The sequence below is a fragment of the Octopus bimaculoides genome, chromosome 1 (assembly GCF_046866305.1).
Source record: "Octopus bimaculoides isolate indiv1 chromosome 1, ASM4686630v1, whole genome shotgun sequence".
In the NCBI taxonomy this organism is placed as follows: Eukaryota; Metazoa; Mollusca; class Cephalopoda; order Octopoda; family Octopodidae; genus Octopus; species Octopus bimaculoides.
This window is the reverse complement of record NC_142928.1, coordinates 182,219,619-182,237,942: the sequence shown is the minus strand read 5'-3', so window position 1 is coordinate 182,237,942 and position 18,324 is coordinate 182,219,619. Positions and strand designations below refer to the sequence as shown.

At 36.9% G+C, this 18,324-nt stretch overlaps 1 protein-coding gene across 3 annotated transcripts in view; it reads right to left on the bottom strand.

Moving 5' to 3' along the window:
* LOC106873027 (FK506-binding protein 15) overlaps positions 1-18,324 on the bottom strand; it is a 92,848-nt gene that overhangs the window by 67,293 nt on the left and 7,231 nt on the right. Inside the window, exon 1 of one of the 3 annotated variants that reach the window (XM_014920231.3) lies at positions 6,297-6,424. The exons of the other annotated variants lie outside the window; for them this stretch is intronic. Coding sequence (XP_014775717.1) covers positions 6,297-6,325 — 29 coding nt within the window. The 5' untranslated portion in view covers positions 6,326-6,424. Of the gene's footprint in view, positions 1-6,296; positions 6,425-18,324 lie in introns of those variants that run through there. 3 annotated transcript variants of the gene reach the window in all.

Here is an 18,324-nt window from a genome sequence, read left to right as displayed (position 1 = left end):
CACGTGGAAAAACCCTTTACAGAATGTAGTAAGAAGTTTGCTTCCCAACCATATGGTTCTGGGTTCACTTCTACTGTGTGACACCTTGGGCAAGTATCTTCTACTATAGCCTCAGACTGACCAAAGCCTTGTGAGTGAATATGGTAGATGGAAGCTAAAAGAAGCCTGATATATATATATATATATATATATATATAAACGACGATGATGATGATGATATATATATGTATATATATATATATACATATATATATATATATATATATATATATATATATATATATATATATATATACATATATATATATATACATATATATATATATATATACATATATATATATATATACATATATATATATATACATATATATATATATATACATATATATATATATACATATATATATATATATACATATATATATATATACATATATATATATATATATATATATATATATATATATATATATATATATATATATATATATATATATATATCTGTGTGTGTGTGTCCATCACCAATTGACATCTGGTTTGGTGTGTTTATGTCCTCATAATTGAGCAGTTTGACAAAAGAGCTCGATAGAATAAGTACCAGGCTTAAAAAATAAGTATTGGGGTTGATTTGTTCAACTAGCAATTCTTCAAGGCGGTGCCCCAGCATGGCTGCAATCTAATGATTGAAACAAGTAAAAGATAAAGTATGTTACCTATTAAGTAACACAATTGTAATCATATTCAAAATAAACACACCTTTGAAATGTTTAGTAATACCCCTGAAATATCCATTCATTTTATTCTCGTTTACCATATATTATACCACATAAAATGTACCAATTATTTCTTTGATACAAGCATGGATTGGTAGGATGTCTGGCACCAGTGAATAACTGTTTTAACTCTGTATTGACTGCCAAAGTAAACAGTTGAATTGATTGGAATTCTTTTTCGAGTAATCTATCTAGCCAAAAATAAACAGAGATGCTCCTATTTAATTTGTTTGAATCTAATTGGTTCCTTGTATTTTACCAACCCACCCACCCATCCATATATACACACTTTTATTAAAGCTGCAAAATTATCACAAAACTGTTACTCAGAGTTTCACGTTTCTGTTTGTCAGAGAGTTGTGATGACAGTTTTCATCACAACTGTCTGACAAATGGGCACGTGAAACTCTGAGTAACAGTTTTGTGATAATTTTACAGCTTTAATAAAAGCGTATTACTCTACTTTTGGTCTTTGAGTACTATTTTTTCCACCTTGTTTTGCACCTATGTGCTCACCTGTGTATGTATATATACAGGGTGGGGAAGCAAAACTTGGAATATTTTCCGAAGCCTTATTTTTCATATTTTCCTGAGTGTAAATACTAATATATTGTTTTCTATTTCAGGGTGGAGGTATATAGAGTTAATTAAAGCAGAAGTTCCAGTCATACAATCCAGCATGAAGCTAAGAGACAGCATATTGCAGATTTGCCAAGAGACAATGCATTGCAGATTTGCCAAGAGACAATGCATTGCAGATTTGCTTTGTGAAGAAGCCAAGAAGCCAAGAGACAACACACTGCAGATTTGCTTTGTGCCGGGGTTGCAATTAGACATATTGCTGAGACTGTTGGGGCCTTTGTGACCATCGTCTACAATGTTAAGAACTGAATGCTGGATATGGGAAGCATGAAGGAAGTGGAGGCATAGATAAAAATGGGATAACACATTTCTTAAATCTCTTGAAGCCAGAATTTCAAAAGACCCAACAACATCCATGAGAAAACTGTCCATGGACATGGAAGTTGATCCAAAGGCTATCAGAAATGCTGTACACACTGATTTACAGTTGGGGTCAAAATGTAAACAGCCAGAAGAAATACAAGGCATTTTTTCCTATGCTCTAGCAATTCTATCCATCCATGAACAATATATTCTAGTTTAAGCAGAAGACCCAATTTTAGAATAAGTACACTGTGTCGGTGTATGTTGTAAGAGGTGATTAAAAGGGTTGGTGACAAGAAGGGCGTAAAACATTGCCTGAGGAAAAGTGTCTGATCTGTACCAGTATGTAAAAGTTAACCCCACCCCCAAACTGCTACTACTACTAATCATCATCATCATCATTTAACATCCGCTTTCCATGCTAGCATGAGTTGGACGATTTGACTGGGGACTGGCGAACCAGATGGCTACACCAGACTCCAATCTGATCTGGCAGAGTTTCTACAGCTAGATGCCCTTCCTAACGTCAACCACTCCGAGAGTGTAGTGGGTGCTTTTTATGTGCCACCAGCACGAGGGCCAGTCCAGCAATACTGGCAACGGCCATGCTCAAATGGTGTTTTTTATATGCCACCTGCACAGGAGTCAGTCCAATGTTTTGTTCACATGCCACTGGCACGAGTGCCAGTAAGGCGAAGCTGGAAACGATCGCGCTCAAATGGCACTTTTTATGTGCCACCAGCACGGAAGTGAGACCGCTGCTCTGGCAGTCAAACCCAGTTATCTTATGTACAATGGAAAATGTAATAAATAAATGGATAAATAAATTCCATTTCAGTCAGGTTTGGAATCAGAATACATAAGGACTTCACTAAATATTAATTTCAAATTTTGGCACAAGGCCAGTAATTTCAAGGAGGGGATAACTTGATTACATCAATCCCACTGCTCAACTAGTACTTAATTTATTGACCACAAAACAATAAAAAGGTAAAGTCGACCTCAACAGAATTTGAAGATGGATGAAATGGTGCAAGGCAATTTGTCCGGCGTGCTAACAATTGTCAGCTTGCTGCCTTAGACTTCACTAATATTGCAAGGAATTTAACCTACTGATGCTACCACCCATCATTCTGTTAATAGTAATACAGAAAGGAAAGACTGAATGTGAAGCTTCTATATGGAGGATGCATTAAGCTGTCAGATGAACTTCAAGTAACAAAAGGAAGCGTTTATTCGTCATGACCATGTAGTTCTGAGCTGGAAAGAAAGACAGCCCAATATATTGTACTGCAATATATAGCTAATGAGAACATAAGCCATATATATATATATATATATATATATATATAGTAGCAGCAAGTGTACTTGTACTGGCTGATTAGTCAAGAATTCAAGAAATGAAGTGACCAAGTACTAGTTCAAATATGTCTCATACATGGTCATATACTTTATTTCTTATCTGTTTCAGTCACTTGAGTGTGGCCATGCTGGAGTACTGCCTTGAAGAACTTTTAGTCGAACGAATCAATCCCAGGATTTGTTTTTCTTAAGCTTGGTGCTTATTTTATCAATTTTTTTTTTGCCAAATGACAAAGTTAAGGGGGCATACACAAACCAACACAGGTTGTCAAGCAGTGGAGGGGGACAAACACACACACACACACGCACGCATATATGTGACAGGCTTCTTTTAGTTTCTGTCTACCAAATTCAGTCACAAGGCTTTGGTTGGCCTGAGGTTATAGAAGATACTTGCCCACCATGACACATTGAGGGATTGAACCCAAAACCATGTGGTTGGGAAGCAGGCTTCTTACCACACAGCCATGCCTGGCTGTCTTCACAGAACCATGCAGCTAATTAACCAGACTCAGTAACCCATGACTGGGTTATTTAATAAACATTTAACAATGAAATGTGAAGAATAATTGTAGCAGCAGCAGCAGCAATAATAATAGTATTATTATAGCTTGGTAGTGTATTATCATGTTGTTGTATAGCACAATGCGACAGTCTGAGAATGCTTTGGTTTATTTGTTATCTAATCTTTGTGTTTAAAAGTCCATCATATTTTCGTAGTGATTGTAGCAAAGATAAACAAACATATATAGAAAATTGGCCAGCTCAAAATATAGGCTTAAATATATTCTTTTTGTTTTTGTTTCATTATTTGAGATGAGAAAGATTTTAGGATGGTATTGTGAAGTCAGGCTGTCTCTGTTATGCTGTTAATAAATAAATGTGCTTTCTACCTATTCAATATGTAATTGCAAAAGAGCTGCATGGATTACAACAGATTGCTGCTAAGAATTAATACTGAGATGTGTGGTTTATGTATTTAGGAGTGTATGTGTGTGTGTGTGTGTACGTACGTTTGTATACATACTCACACACACACACACACACACATATATATATACACTTTTACTCTTTACTTGTTTCAGTCATTTGACTGCAGCCATGCTGGAGTACCGCCTTTAGTCGAGCAAATCGACCCCAGGACTTATTCTTTGTAAGCCTAGTACTTATTCTATTGGTCACTTTTGCCGAACCGCTAAGTTATGGGGATGTAAACATACCAGCATCAGTTGTCAAGCGATGTGGGGGGGGGGGGGCAAACACAGACACACATACATATGGGTGACACGTAAAAGCACCCACTACACTCTCTGAGTGGTTGGCGTTAGGAAGGGCATCCAGCTGTAGAAACTCTGCCAAATTAGATTGGAGCCTGGTGTTGCCATCCAGTTTCACCAGTCCTCAGTCAAATCGTCCAACCCATGCTAGCATGGAAAGCGGACGTTAAACGATGATGATGATGATGATGATGATATATATATATATATATACATATATACGATGGGCTTCTTTTAGTTTCCGTCTACCAAATCCACTCACAAGGCTTTGGTCGGCCCGAGGCTATAGTAGAAGACACTTACCCAAGGTGCCATACAGTGGGACTGAACCCGGAACCATGTGGTTGGTAAGCAAGCTACTTACCACACAGCCACTCCTACATACATATATAGGAGAGGAGGGTTGTTTATTGTTTTGTAGTGGAAATGTTGTTGCATAGCATCAGGTCAGTTCTGATGAGGCATAGCATATCTATGTCAGTAGTTGGCCAAATGGCTAAGTGCAGCCTACAAATCTGCTGTTCCAGATATATTGCAGAAAAGTTGGGAACCAAGTCATACTTCATAACAAACTCAATGTATTGTCTTCAAATTCTTCTTTATCATATTTTCCTTATTTGAACTAAATATTATTACATGAAGAATGTTTGCCTTTCTTCAATTATTATGTGAAAGATCATGTGTAGTAGATAGATGATGAGGAGGTATAATTAATTGAATAAACTCAAGTATATTACTGATACTTAATTCAGTTTGGTGATGGGAAAGATGAAGACAAAAAAAAAAAATTAACACTATGAGTGGCTGTGTGGTAAGTAGCTTGCTTACCAACCACATGGTTTTGGGTTCATTCCCACTGCATGGCACCTTGGGCAAGTGTCTTCTACTATAGCCTCGAGCCGACTAAAGCCTTGTGAGTGGATTTGGTAGACAGAAACTGAAAGAAGCCTGTCGTATATATATATATATATATATATATATATATATATATATATATATATATATATATAGATATGCAGGGCAGGGAATCGTCAATTAGTAATAAAATTAATAATTAACAATTTTGCCGGGTAGCTCAGTATGAAAAAACCTTTTTCGGTAAAAAACATTTATAATCATAAATATATAGGGATTGACAGTAACCTGCTTCTCCAACATACTGAGAATTCAGAAATAGCAGTCAAAGAACTACTGATTTCAAAACTACGAAATCAGTAGTTCTTTGACTGCTATTTCTGAATTCTCAGTATGTTGGAGAAGCAGGTTACTGTCAATCCCTATATATTTATGATTATATATATATATATATATATATCGCCTCCTGGTCCACCAGTCCTCAGTCAAATCGTCCAACCCATGCTAGCATGGAAAGCGGACGTTAAACGACGATGATGATGATGACGATGATATATATATATATATATATATATATGTATGTGTGTCTGTGTTTATCCCCCCAATATCGCTTGACAACCAATGGCGGTGTGTTTAGCAGTTCGGCAAAAGAGACCGATAGAATAAGTACTAGGCTAACAAAAAATAAGTCCTGGGGTCAATTTGCTTGACTAAAAGGCGGTGCTCCAGCATGGCCGCAGTCAAATGACTGAAACAAGTAAAACAGTAAAAGAGTAAAGAGTAAACATTTTAATTTAGAAACACAAGGCGTGGAAATAGATGCAATAAATTGTTTAGTCTAGTTGATATATTATAGTTGCCTCAACTGACCATAATTTAATTTATATACCATACATAAATACATTAGCATGGCCAGAATGACAATGCCTTGTAAATTCTGTGGAATTAAAGAACATTATAAAAGTTTAGAAAAACTGAGAAAATAATCAACAAAAACAACCAATAATCTTGTTTTAGAAAATGAACCTAAAACAAAATATTTCAGTGTGTAGGGACGGAAGTTGAATACTTAAGGCTATACCTATCAAGATAGAGGTCTTCATAGTCCATGGCTCACTTTTACTTTGTGTTTGCTCAATACAGCCATTAGCTGTGAAAAGATATTCAATACAATGATAGGGTGCTATTGTTATATGCACAAGTCACCTGACTTTAAAGCATGATCATGTGAGGGAGAATTTGTCAATGTGTGTGTGTGTGTGTGTGTGTGTGTGCGCACGATCATTGCAATAGTTTAAAACTACTACCAGATTACACAAATCTGTTAGTGGTATCAGTGTAGCTGTACCAACAACTGTTATCTTTTGTTAGGCAATTAATTAAGCTGATTACATGAAACTTTAGAAAGCACTCTGGAGATAAACTGAGTGTACACAATCTCAATGAAGTCTCAATCAGCGTTTCTTAACCTGGGGGTTGTGACCCCCTGGGGTGGGGGTTTCTTCGGGGAGTGGGGTACAGAGGGTTTGGGAGAAAGTAATTTATTTCATGTATTTGAGGTATTGCATTGCTGTATTACAGTGTCATGTATTACAACTGCTAGTGGTATCATGACTGTATGTGTATCACTCCTGCTCTGTGACCCCCATGGCAATTTGTGTTCCAAGACCATTACAAAATCTATTACAGTGGTCACGGTAATACCCTGGAGAGTCTCAGTGGGTAAGGCAATGAAAAAGCTTAAGAACCACTGATCTAAATGTTACTGAGTAAAATGAACAAGAAACAGCAATGGAATCTCTGTATTGAGCAATATCAGATAGCTTTATTCAATATCTATGGTACAGTAAAAGTTAATCAGATACAAAGAGTAGCATACAGATTTATGCACGCCAAATATTCTGTACTTCAGTTTGCTCTCCTAGCAAAATGCACTTTCTTCTGTGCAGTCATTATTTAACCCTTTTGTTACCATATTTCTGTTGAGATGCTCTGTGTTTCTTTCAATTAATTTTAAATATAACAAAGAATTTAGTAAAATAACTTAGTTATCATTAAGCTAGTGTTTGGAGCATAAATTGTGACTAAGGTTTGGTGGAAGATTTTAATTCAGAACTTTTGAAAACAAGACATTTGTACTACAGAGCCAGAGACGGTTTCAGCTGGGTTGGTATCAAAAGGGTTAAACCAAGGCATGGGCAACCCTTTTTGAGAAGCAAGTTGCGTGATACATGGTTCATTAGGCAGGGTTGCACTACCAAAAGAAAAAAAACCCACTGAGGGCAATTTTTTTGTTAGGTGTGCCATCAGAAAGTCCCTTGGGCCACAGGCTGCCTGGGACTGGTTTACTTGTTTTGAATTAATCAGGAATTATCTTGTAGGTTGAAGATTCAGATGATGTGGTGGTTTGTTTTTAGAATGACATTATAGAGTAGGTGTGAGAGACTGAATTTGGCCAGTTTGAACATGCAGCGTGTAGAATATTTTGGCTGGATATGTCTAGTTTAAATGCTAAAGGGTTAACCCATGCAGCATGGAATATGGTAGCCAGAGTCTATTTTACCACCAAGATTGTTTTTGTATGATAAAATTTTTTTGTGATAAATGTCATAATAATAATAATAATAATAACAAGAGCACTCAGAGAGCACAAACCTCTGTCAAGGCAACACCAACGTCCTCTCAACGATTAGCCAGAGATGATTTTTAAAATGAGAATATCTGAAATAAACTCGACTGCTCTCTCAAATGAAAATACTAAAAATGAACCCGACCACTCTCAAAAATAAAGGAAAAAAAAAACTGGAAAAATAATCCAGAATCCTTTTTCAGTACCTGATCAATCCCAGTGGTCGTCATGGAATGCGAAAGTGGTTGTAGAAAGTTCAATAACAGTAATAAATAGTTTATCCTTATCTAATACAAGCCAAAGTTAACAAATTCACCATTCAAAATAGTTACAGCCTAAAGGGGGATAATTTAGAAAGACTTGAAAGTTAACGTAAGATCGTAATCATGTAAAAGTAAAGAGATATGGGTGATATGGGTGTTTTGTTCATCCTTAAACAAGCCTTATTCAGGGACATTTTGAGTGGGATGGACTACTCGACCTGAAGAAAATTCTATTTGGGCCCCACCTGCAAGGTAATACACTGTTTATCTTGATATGCGATCACCATGCCAATGTTTATCTTGATATGAGATCACCATGGTTGTGATGCATGTGCCTGGTGTACCCTTATCAGACAGGTGGTCATGATGGGTATATTAGACTTCATATATTTGTACCCCAGTGTCACTTTGATGGCATGTGCTGCTCTCTCACTGAATAATAATAAGGATTTCAAATTTTGGCACAAGGCCTGCGATTTTGGGGAGGAGGCAAGTCAATTACATTGCCCCCAGTGCTCAACTGGTATTTATTTCATCACCCTCAAAAGGATGAAGGGCAAACTCACCTTGGCAAAATTTGAACACAGGACATTTCATCTGGTGTGCTGACGATTCTGCCAGCTTGCTTCCTTAATAATAATAATGGTTTCAAATTTTGGCACAAGGTCAACGATTTCAGGAGAGGAGATAAGTCAATTATATTGACCCCAGTGCTCAACTGGTACTTATTTCATTGACCCCAAAAAGATGAAAGGCAAAGTCGACTTCAGCAGAATTTGAACTCAGAATGTGAAGATGGACAAATGTTGTTAAGCGTTTTGACCAGTGTGTTAACAATTCTGCCAGCTCGCCACATTCTCTGCCAAAAAAAAAGTAGATTCAAATGTGCTGACAATCCAGATTACTATGGCTTTACATGAAGTAATTAGCAATTAAAGATAAATTTACAAGTTTTTTTTTGTCTTGTATGGGTACAACAACAAAATATTTTTTTGTCATAGTATCTTTCTATCTTGTATATGTAGAGAAAGTATCTTTAGAAGAGCATAGATGTAAAGTTAGCCAGAAGGATGGATATGTATGTGTGTGGAGCAAATGTATGCAAGAAAAAAACAACCCATGCAGGAGGTCTTACAAGCAAATGAATGCAAGTCTAAGCTCATTGCAAATGTTTTTGTGCTATCCACTCATCAAAATTAGAAACCTGTTGATGACTGTGACTCTAATCCTCTTTTCAACTACAAACATTTCCACTATTATATGAATTAATGAGAAAGCCTCTATGTAGTTGAACAATATGCTAGAAACAGTAACCAAATTCTTTCTAATACCATGCTACCATCTTTAAAAAAAATGAAACAAAGGAAGGTTTAAAAAGATGAGTTGGTTTTGGATGGAACACATCTGATCACATCATCATCATCATCATCATCGTTTAACATCCGCTTTCCATGCTAGCATGGGTTGGACGATTTGACTGAGGACTGGTGAAACCAGATGGCTACACCAGGCTCCAATCTGATTTGGCAGAGTTTCTACAGCTGGATGCCCTTCCTAATGCCAACCACTCCGAGAGTGTAGTGGGTGCTTTTACGTGCCACTGGCATGAAGGCCAGTCAGGCGGTACTGGCAACGGCCACGCTCAAAATGGTGTATTTTACGTGCCACCTGCACAGTCCAGCGGCACTGGACCATACTGGAGCTAAACAAGAATTAAATTATAGGCCACTGCAAGGTGTTAGAGGCAAATATCAAATCAAACAGCAGTTAATTAAACAGAAAAATAAAAACATTGTTAAAAACTGTATGTTTGGTTTCATTTGTTTTATGGTTAACAAAAAAATCAATTCTAAGGAATGTCAAGAAAACATTGTGAATAAGAGTTCTCAACTGTTTCAATCAAAAAGCCATGACAAGTGAACTTAGCTGTTACTGAGAGTTTTATTTACATCAAATCGTTTATTATTCTGTTTATGTATTTGTTGTGCAAGTTTCCTGATGTGAAATTGTGTTGAAGCAGATATTGTTATGTTTGGGGATGGTCATATTTTTGCCAATCAACTACTCACACTATATACTTGGTTTTCAATTCAGTTTTATTATTATTTTAGTGTCCTTTGTCTGAAATCTTTCATCACACATCTGGAGACCTCTTCAGAAATACAGAATGGACTAAACAGAACAACGCGACCTCGCTGAAGAGGTCATACCAAAGAGGATGTGCGACTACGAAAGATGTCAGACAAAGGACACTAAAATAAAAAAAATAATAATAATAAAGCTGAAGTGAAGACCAGATATTTTGCGCATGTGGTTAATTTGCAAATGTATGACTAAATATAACAATATACTTTTATTATTCTTTCCATGAAAATTATAAGCAAATGTTCAGTATACAAAGTATTTCATTGGTTAAATTTACATTTAAAAAAGTAAAATGAAAAGTAATCTAAATATGTCTAGATGTAATTTCAAACTTAAGTGCAGATGCTGACAACTCATCATCTTTCTTGGCAGTAAAAAGAAATTCATTAAAATATAAAAGGACATCAAAAGTCAACGGAATTAAATCAAGTCAAAAGAATCATCATCATCATCATTATCACCACCACTATCATTTAATGTCCACTTTCCATGCTGGCATGGGCTGGATGGTTTAACAGGAGCTGGTAAGCAAGAGAGCTAACACCAGGTTCCAATTGTATATTTTGGCATGGTTTCTAAAACAGGCAAACAGAGCCTGGTGTAGCTCTCTGACTTACCAGCTCCAGTTGAACTGTCCAACACATGCCAGCATGGAAAGCAGACGTTAAATGATGATGGAACATGTCTGTAGTTTTTAGTGAATTTTATCTAAAAAGTAATGTGTGAATATCATCTTAACCTCTAATTATTATATACAGATTGAAACTCACTCACTAATGCAGCATGAGAGAGCCCCTATGCTCTGCCATCTTAAAAAAAGAACAGGTTGGTTATAGTCCCAAATATACTATGTACCAAAAATGATGAGATATTCACGGATGCAATACCTTTGATCTTAGAAATGCTGAATCAAGGGTGGTTTGGGGCAAGACAATAATGTGTAGAATTTATTTTTTATCTTTCATTGTTCCAGTCATTGGTCTGCAGCTATGCTGGGATACCACTTCAAGGCTTTAGTGAAACTAATTGGCCTCAATACTTTTTTTTTTCCAAGTCTGCTTCTTATCCTATTAGTCTCTTAGGTGATCATCTAAGTTATAGTGACATAAACAAACCAACACTAGCTGTCAAGTGGTGGGTGGAGAAGACAAACACAAGCACATACACACACACACACATATACATATATATATATACACACACACACACACACAACAAGCTTTCACACAGTTCCATCAAACAGATTCACTAACAAGGCATTGGTTAGCCTGGGGTTATAATAGAAGACGATTGCCTAAGGTGTTCACAAGACGGACTAAACTGGAACCATGTGGTTGCAAAAAAAGCCTCTTAACAATATGACCATGTCTATGCCTGTTGAGAAAAAAAAAAAAATAATATTTATCAGCTTCAGCTATGTGCACTATTTATAGCTACCCTAACTATACAGTGACAATAACTTTACTGCAAGTCATCAATCATTATTACCTCTGCCTTAGCGAAAGCGGAGGTATTGTTTCCAGTTGAGTTTGTTTGTTTGTCCATGGACAAGATATCTCAAGAACCACTGGATAGATTTGGATGAAACTTTCAGGGATGGTTGGCCTTGTGACTGATACAAACTGATCAGATTTTGGGATCAATCCGGACCAGACAAGGATTCTGAATTATTTTTCCTTTTTTTCACTTAATTTTTGAGAGCTGATCAGATTCATTTTTAGTATTCTCATTTGTGAGAGCAACAGAGTTTATTTCAGATATTCTCATTTTAAAAATCATTTTTGGCTAATCATTGAGAGGACATCGCTGTTGTCTTGGCAGAAGCTTGCGCTCGCTGAGTGCTCTTGTTATCTGTTTTCTTGAGATATAACTATTTAATTACTGGCAAAATTGAAACCGTTCTCTCTAATGATGTTTTTTAATCTTAGATTCACATTACATATTACAGTTTTTAGCTAATTTGTAATAAGTTTATGCCATTCATTTTCTTCAGATGAGTTCAAGTTTTTAAAAATTTAATAGTGCTAGGAATCAGATTTCTGAGGACTCATAAATTTATGCCAATGAAGCATTGTCTTGCATTTCTGAGCATTTGCTATTATTAAAGCAACCTCAGCTCGTTTAGGCTTAGCAGCCCTTCCTGTTCGTTCTCACTGTCCTGCTTTTGTTACCAACTTTGACCCTCAGCAAAATCCCAAATTTAATTTAATTTAATTTTCAGGAGCAACTCTTTTGTCTGAGGTATATCTTGTTGTGAATTGCTTGAAAACAGAGTAGAAAAACAGCCGACAGGATCGTTCTTTATGTTGCTTGTCTTGCTTTCCATTTGTTTCTTTCGTTGTTTGCCAAAAAAATTTCTTATTCCATGTTTTCGTATTTCATGTTGTTTACGTTCTGTGCCCATATATGCATATGTATATACATATGCAAGTATGTACATATATGCATATATATATTATTTATATTATTATATGATTGAATGCCACAAATCCATTTCCAAGTAAGTTTTATCTTAATAATTTTGATGCGACACTTGTTCTATTCTCCACTCCACTCTGATGGCAAAAATGAGTAGTACCTGTATTTCTAAGGACCAGCCTTGTCACATTCTGTGTTACGCTTAATCTCCCAGAGAACTATGCCTGTCTGCGGAGTTCTCAGCCACTTGTACATTAACTTCATGAGCAAGTTGTTCAGTTGATTGGATCAACTGGAACACTCGTCATCATAACCAATATTTGAATGCTATGAAGATCAGATTATTTCTTGAACTTTTAAAACCATCTAGAAAAAGCACCAAGCATTTGAGTAACTTACTCAGCTTCTTTCAACTAATTAACACTGTCTATTGAAATGAAATACACTTCCTTTGTTTCAATTAGTATTGAAAATAATGAATAATCAAGTAAAATGTTATCATTATTAAGACAGTCTTTGAAACAAATTAACATGAAATTTAGAAAGTTTTTTTCATTTAGATCATTTTAAAATAGGAAGTTTGTATCACAGAATCAGGATGGTTTCAAGTGGGTTGGTATCATCATCATCATCAACATTTAACATCTGTTTTCCATGCTGGCATACATAGGATGGCTTGACAGGAACTAGCAAGGCCAGGGGCCACATCAAGTTCCATAGTCAGCTTTGGCTTGGTTTTTATGGCTGAATGCCCTTCTAATGCCAACCACTATACAGAATGTACTGGGTGCTTTTTATGTGGCACTAGCACTCACACCAGTGTTTTGATGTGACACCTTGGTTTTAGGATCTCAAAAGCGTTAAATAAATGTAATGTTTTTTGCTGGATAATAGAATGGTAAATGGTGCTATGGCATATCATCTCTTTCACTCTTTTACTTGTTTCAGTCCTTTGACTGTGGCCATGCTGGAGCACCGCCTTTAGTCAAGCAAATCGCCCCCAGGACTTATTCTTTGTAAGCCTGGTACTCATTCTATCGGTCTCTTTTGCCGAACCGCTAAGTTACGGGGATGTAAACACACCAGCATCAGTTGTCAAGCAATGTTGGGTGGACAAACAGACACACAAGCACATACATATATATGTATATATATACATATATACAACGGGCTTCTTTCAGTTTCCGTCTACCAAATCCACTTGCAAGGTTTTTGTTGACCCGAGGCTATAGTAGAGGACACTTGCCCAAGGTGCCACGCAGTGGGACTGAACCCAGAACCATGTGGTTGGTAAGCAAGCTACTTACCACACAGCCACTCCGCCACTCCTGTGCCTAAACAAAACACTTTACATCTATCAAAACACTTTACATTTTCTTCTTATTTTCTATGATTTTACTTTGTAAAATAGTTCAGGTTTTATCAAAGCATTTTTTCTTTGAAAAAAAAAAAAAAAAATCAGAATATTTTCAAATATATAAGAATGTGCAGGCATGGTTCTGTGGCTAAGAAACTCACTTTGCTGCCTTGTGGTTTTAGTTTCAGTACCACTGCACACCACCATGGACAAGTGTTTTTTACTATAAGCCCCAAGCTAACTACTGCTTTGTAAGTGAATTTGGTAGACAGAAATTGTGTGGAAACCCATTATGTGTGTGTGTGTGTGTGTGTGTGTGTGTGTCTTTGTGTTGTTTGTCTGCCATCACCACTTGACAACCAATGTTGATTTGTTTACTTCACCCATAACTAAGCAATTTAGTAAATGACACCAATAAAATAAGTACCAGGCTTAAAACAAAAATAAGTACAGGAGGCTTTTTGTTTCCCCAACTAAAACCTTCAAGCATGGCTGCAGTCCATTAACTGAAACAGGTAAAAGGTAAGAGATAGGTGTGAAGTTTTGATAGTAAATACAATAGACGAAGAAATAGCTTGCTTAACCCATTACCTCCCATAATTCTTCTATCAACTGGAATTTTTTTAATGAAACTTGGATTTCTAGCATAAAACAGCCTTAGAAACACGCTGGAATGATCAAAATAACATTTTAAACAGAAATAAGCGAGATATTGGGTGAAAAATTAGCAAACCTCATTTGAATAACAGAGGAATATACCTAGTAGATATAGCAAAAAGGTTAGATATATGTAAATATTGACAGATAATTACGAAATTTGCAATTTTTAAGTGATCTCATATGAGATCACTGGTAGGTAATGGGTTAAGCAAGTGCAATCAATTGAAAACTTTGCATACCAGATGCTAGTAGGTTTCAAAGCTCATCAAGAAATAGTACACACCATTTTGGAGCCTTCTTCTCAATGGCTTTACAACACACTGACCCCCCACGCCTAATCACTGATTTAAGGCCCTCCCTAGTGGTTCAGCTGACTTATTCAATCCTAAGTCCATTTCAAGATCATTACCACTGTTCAAATTGTGGACTCATACAGGGCTGACTTGCCATACAGGCAAATAGGTATCTACCTCATACCCATACGTCACCTCTCCAGTCAAGTTTCATCATTCCTTTAGGGCAAATCTATGATCTAAGACATTCCACTTTTGACCCTCCCATGTTGGTTTTCAGGTATAGTGTATCTAGGACTGAATTCTAAAATGTGGTGTTCCTTATTTTTAATGAAGAAATATTTTGCTGTTATTTCTAGCAGGTCAAGTACCATATTGAACAGTCATAGGCAAACTGGCCCATGGGAATTTCTGAATGGCACACCTAATGAAAAATTACCTTGGATTTATTAATAGAGTAAGCCATCTAATGATGAGCCGTGTCTCATGCAACTCATGTCCTGACAAAGCTTGCCCATGTTTAATATAGAAGCCCTCTTGTTGGCTCAAAAAATATGATGTTCTACTGGTCATGCAGTGTAAATCTTCAACAGTAAAGTTACATTTACATAATCTAACAATTCAAAATTATAAAATGTTGCATATTAAATAAATTAATGTCAAGTAGTCTTTAAGTGGAAAGAAAAAAAACCCCAAAAAACAATGGTTTCTTATTTAGTCATATGATTTTTAGCAAGACCAGTTATCTTACTCAGAAAAAAATGTAAAAATTTTACTATCTGGAAGCTCGGATTGTGGAGCAATGTCCACCACATCTCTGCATCCTGTTTTAATAATTTCTTGGTTATGCATCATCAACATCATTTTAACATTTACTTTTCCATGCTTACACAGGTTGGACAGAATTTGTTGTGGTGGGTTTTTTCTATGGCTGTATGCCTTTCCTGTCACCAACATTCACTTGTTTCCAGGTGAAGTAATATTTCTCCCACAGAAGATTGGAAATTAAAAATGTCAAGTGATTGATACTTGCACTTACTTACATCATGTAATGTCAAAGCAAGGAAACAGTAACATATACCCACATATTCATTCGTACATACATAAGCATATGTATATCATCATCATCATTGTTTAACGTCCGCCTTCCATGCTAGCATGGGTTGGACGATTTGACTGAGGACTGGCGAACCAGATGGCTGCACCAGGCTCCAATCTGATCTGGCAGAGTTTCTACAGCTGGATGCCCTTCCTAATGCCAACCACTCCGAGAGTGTAGTGGGTGCTTTTACATGCCACCGGCACAAAGGCCAGTCAGGCGGTACTGGCAACAGCCACGCTCAAATGGTGCTTTTTATGTGTCATTGGCACAGAAGCCAGACAGCTGCTCTGGCAACGATCATGCTTGGATGGTACTCTTAGCGCTCCACTGGCACAGGTTCGTCATCGAATTTGATTCGATTTTGATTTCACTTGCCTCAACAGGTCTTTGCAAGCAGAGTTTAGCATCCAATGAAGGAAAGGTACGCATAAGTGGGCTGGTTACACCCCTGGCATAGGCTATGGGTTATGGTCTCACTTGGCTTGCTGGGTCTTCTCACACACAGCATATTTCCAAAGGTCTCAGTCACTAGTCATTGCCTTGGTGAGGCCTAATGTTCGAAGGTTGTGCTTCACCACCTCATCCCAGGTCTTCCTGGGTCTACTTCTTCTACAGGTTCCCTCAACCGCTAGGGTGTGGTACTTTTTCACACAGCTATCCTCATCCATTCTCACCACATGACCATACCAACGCAATCGTCTCTTGCACACCACAACTGATGCTTCTTAGGTCCAACTCTTCTCTCAAGGTACTTACACTCTGTCGAGTATGCACACTGACATTACACATCCAGCAGAGCATACTGGATTCATACCTTGTGAGCTTACGCATGCCCTCAGCAGTCACAGTCCATATTTCACTGCCATGTAGCATGGCTGTTCGTACACATGCGTCATACAGTCTGCCCTTTAATCTGAGCGAGAGGCTCTTTGTCACCAGTAGAAGTAAGAGCTCTCTGAACTTTGTCCAGGCTATTCTTATTCTAGCAGCTACACTTTCAGTGCACCCTCCCACGCTACTGACTTGGTCACCTAGGTAACGGAAGCTATCAACTTCTAGTTTTTCTCCCTGGAATGTGGTAGAAGTTGTTCTCTGCACATTTTCAGTGTTTATTGCTCCTGAGCATCTGCCACATACAAAAACTATCTTCCCAGTTAGCCTTCCTTTGATATTGCTGCACCCCTTATGTATCCATAGCTTACACTGGGTACATCTTATAGAGTTTCTACTTACGCCTTTTCTACAGATTGAGCAGGGCCATCTACCTGAAGGGATTTGTGGTTTGTCTGCCTTCCTACTTATTAGGACTTTGGTTTTAGCTAGGTTGACTCTAAGGCCCTTCAATTCTAATCCTTGTTTCCACAACTGAAACTTCTCTAGTTCTCATAGTGACTTAGCGATTAGTGCAAGGTTGTCAGCATAGAGGAGCTCCCAGGGGCATCCTGTCTTGAATTCCTCTGTAATCGCCTGGAGGACTATGATAAATAGGAGGGGGCTGAGGACTGAACCTTGGCGGACCCCTACCTCTACCTGGAATTCTTCACTGTACTCGTTGCAAACCCTCACCTTACTGACAGCGTCCCTGTACATGGCTTGCACAGCTCTCACTAACCATACATCTATCCCTAGTTTCCTCATTGACCACCAGATAAGGGATCCGGGGACCCTGTCAAAGGGACTCCATGTCAATGAAAGCCAGGTACAGAGGTTTATCTTTGGCTAGGTATTTCTCCTGCAGCTGTCTTACCAGAAATATAGCATCAGTGGTGCTTTTCCCTGGCACCCGACATTGCTCAGAATTAAAATGACAAAGATTTTAATTCTTTTACTTGTTTCGGACATGTGCCTGTGGCCATGCTGAAGCACTGCCTTTAGTTGAAGAAATTGACACTAGGATTTATTCTTTTTAAACCTAGTACTTATTGAATTCATGTGTTTTGCCAAATATATATGTGTATGTATATATATATATATATATATATATATATATATATATATATATATATATATATATATATATATGCATATATATATATATGTATACATGTGTATATATTTATGTATACATGTATATATATGTATACATATGTATATATGTATGTATACATGTATCCATGTATATGCACACATATATATATGTATATATACATAAATGTATATGTACATATATATATATATGTACACACACACACACACATATATATATATATATATATATATATATATATATATATATATATAT